The sequence below is a fragment of the Malus sylvestris genome, chromosome 11, assembly GCF_916048215.2.
Source record: "Malus sylvestris chromosome 11, drMalSylv7.2, whole genome shotgun sequence".
NCBI lineage: Eukaryota > Viridiplantae > Streptophyta > Magnoliopsida > Rosales > Rosaceae > Malus > Malus sylvestris.
The window spans coordinates 27,301,278-27,303,729 of record NC_062270.1 but is presented as its reverse complement, the minus strand read 5'-3'; the positions used below and the strand labels follow the sequence as shown (position 1 = coordinate 27,303,729).

Genomic DNA, 2,452 nt, shown 5'->3' with positions numbered 1-2,452 from the left:
GTGAAATGTGGAATAAAATCCAAATGGTTAAGTGCGATGCAGAGGAACATGCAGCTCTCTCCCATCTCTTGGCATCCTGCAAACCCAACTCACTTGAGGGAAAGACCTTAACCTAATCCGATCTCCAATATTCTTTTCAACAATACTAATTATCAAACAATGAAAACACACATTTTCTATACGACTGAGAATCGAGTAGGAGAAGTCAAACACAAGACGTCGGCTGCGTCGACATGCATTATTCCAAAGATACAAGTGACACAATGTACTCTCCGGTGCATTACATCATGAATGCTTTTAACTGACCGAGGTATAAATCATCACAAGTAAACATACCAACTCCAAACTTTTATTCATCTTTCAATGATACAAAACAGTACATGCAATAACAATGCTTCCAATAGGAGAACCTCAATTCTCACTAGAAGCATAAATCCCACAACGTATTATATAACTTTTATTCAGCATGGAGGCAGGAGGCTCTCTGTTTGCTATTAGGAGAACTTCAATTCTCACTTAAACCACGAACAGAAAAATACACCAAAAAATACATATACCCCAAAGGAGCCTCGAAAAACGAGAGTCGGTTTTATGTAAGTCATTATCTTAAATAACATAATCACACCACTCAGCTATATTAGAAGTATGGTCCATAGTCGAACTAGGCATCGTATCCAACTTAACTGGATTTTTCCCTCCAATCAACCTGGCCGGATTCCCAACCACCGTCGTCCTCGCCGGCACATCCTTTATCACCACAGACCCAGCCCCAACCTTGGCCCCTTCCCCAATCCTAATGTTCCCCAAAATACAAGTCCCTGCCCCAATCAGCACCCCATCCCCAATTTTCGGGTGCCGGTCCCCGGATGCCTTTCCAGTCCCTCCCAAAGTCACACTATGCAGAATTGACACATCGTTTCCAATCACCGCCGTCTCTCCCACCACGAGCCCGGTGGCGTGATCCAGCAGTATCCCGCTTCCGATTTTCGCCCCCGGGTGAATGTCCACAGCGAAAACCTCGGATACTCTGTTCTGAATCAGCAAAGCCAGGACCTTCCTCCCCTGCGACCACAATTTGTGCGCCGCACGGTGGGCTTGGCACGCAAGAAACCCTTTGAAATTCAACAGGCAGTGAGAGTAACTAACGCAAGCTGGGTCCCGCTCCTTCACCGCCCTCAGATCATCCTTCACGGCCCTGACCACTTCCTGGTCATGTGCGAACACCCCCATGAAAATATCCACTAGGGTCGCAGAGGATAGGCTGGAATTGCTTAATTTCACGGATAGATGGTGGACCAAAGCACTTTCAAGAGAAGCATGTGATAGAATCGAAGTGTGATAGTAATTTGACAAGATGGGTTCATCATCAATATCCGAGCGAGCTTCGTCCTGCATTCTGAGCCATAGATCTTCATCTGGGTCGAGATCCTCCACGATTCTGCGCGTCTGAGTGGTTTTCGTGCGATTCTGGCAAATGGGTGCGCAGGAAACTTGATCGGAGAAGCTGCGGCGGCAGTTCATGAATTGGTAGCGGTCTTCGTCAGAACTGGACCTGTTTGGATCCCGAGAAAGTTGGTTGGTCTGAGTATCGATGCAGGCAGCCATGGGAGTGGAGGGGTTTTGAAGATTTGAGTGGATATAGAAGTGGGGTGAGAGGAGGAGGAGTTTGGGAGTTGAGAGAGCGGGAGAAGCCTTATATAGGGCCCGATTAAAGACTGGAACTTTCATGAAGAAGAAGATAAATACCAGATTTTTTTTTTTTTTTTTTGGACAAAGAAAGATAAATACCAGATAAAGAAAGAAGCAGGACCAATGAAGACAGAAAGAAAAATGGAATTTTGGGATTGTGGCAAGGAGAGGAGGGTTTGTCTAATGGAGGCAATTACACAAGAATCCAAATGTACTATCGTTTTCAGAAACACGTTATTCTCTCATTCGTTATGGCCTTCCATCTCAAATGCAACTAATTTTCTTCGGTACTGTTAAAAAAAAAACAATTATCTTCTGTACTGTTCTTGTTTTTGGGTTGAGATCAATCCAACCAACCGTCCAAGTGGGATTTTTATTGATTGAGTCCAAGTGTTTTTCCTTATTTTTCCTTTTTGGTCGCTTTTTCATGGGCTTTTTTTTTTCTTCTTTTTGACAAACATAGAATTTTTTTTTTTTAACAAACATTATTATCTATACTAAAGGAAAGATAGACTTAACCTCACAATAGACTAACAATAATGTGGTTCAAATTCTTTTTTGACGAAAATCGAATCTAAGATCATTCACTTACAAGTGAAGAGGACTACCATTAAATCATAAGCAACATAGACGGTTAAGTACGGTGAACTATTTAATTTTTATAGTAATTTCATATTAATCTTGACTTTAAAAAACATTTAAATTTGGAGAAATTACTCCTCATTTTTCTATTTTTTTAATTAAACCTTATTCTTTTTTAATT

The 2,452-nt window shown here is 41.8% G+C and overlaps 1 protein-coding gene across 1 annotated transcript; it reads right to left on the bottom strand.

The window, feature by feature from the left end:
* Positions 1–327: 327 nt before the first annotated feature.
* Positions 328–1,785, bottom strand: LOC126590551 (serine acetyltransferase 1, chloroplastic-like). The gene has a single exon (XM_050256001.1). The coding sequence runs from the start codon at positions 1,726–1,728 to the stop codon at positions 607–609; it is 1,122 nt and encodes a 373-aa protein (XP_050111958.1). The 5' UTR covers positions 1,729–1,785; the 3' UTR covers positions 328–606.
* Positions 1,786–2,452: the final 667 nt, after the last annotated feature.

Excerpts from the sequence above, each read along its gene's own strand:
- LOC126590551 (XM_050256001.1), bottom strand. The coding sequence starts at position 1,728 with ATGAAAGTTCCAGTCTTTAATCGGGCCCTATATAAGGCTTCTCCCGCT.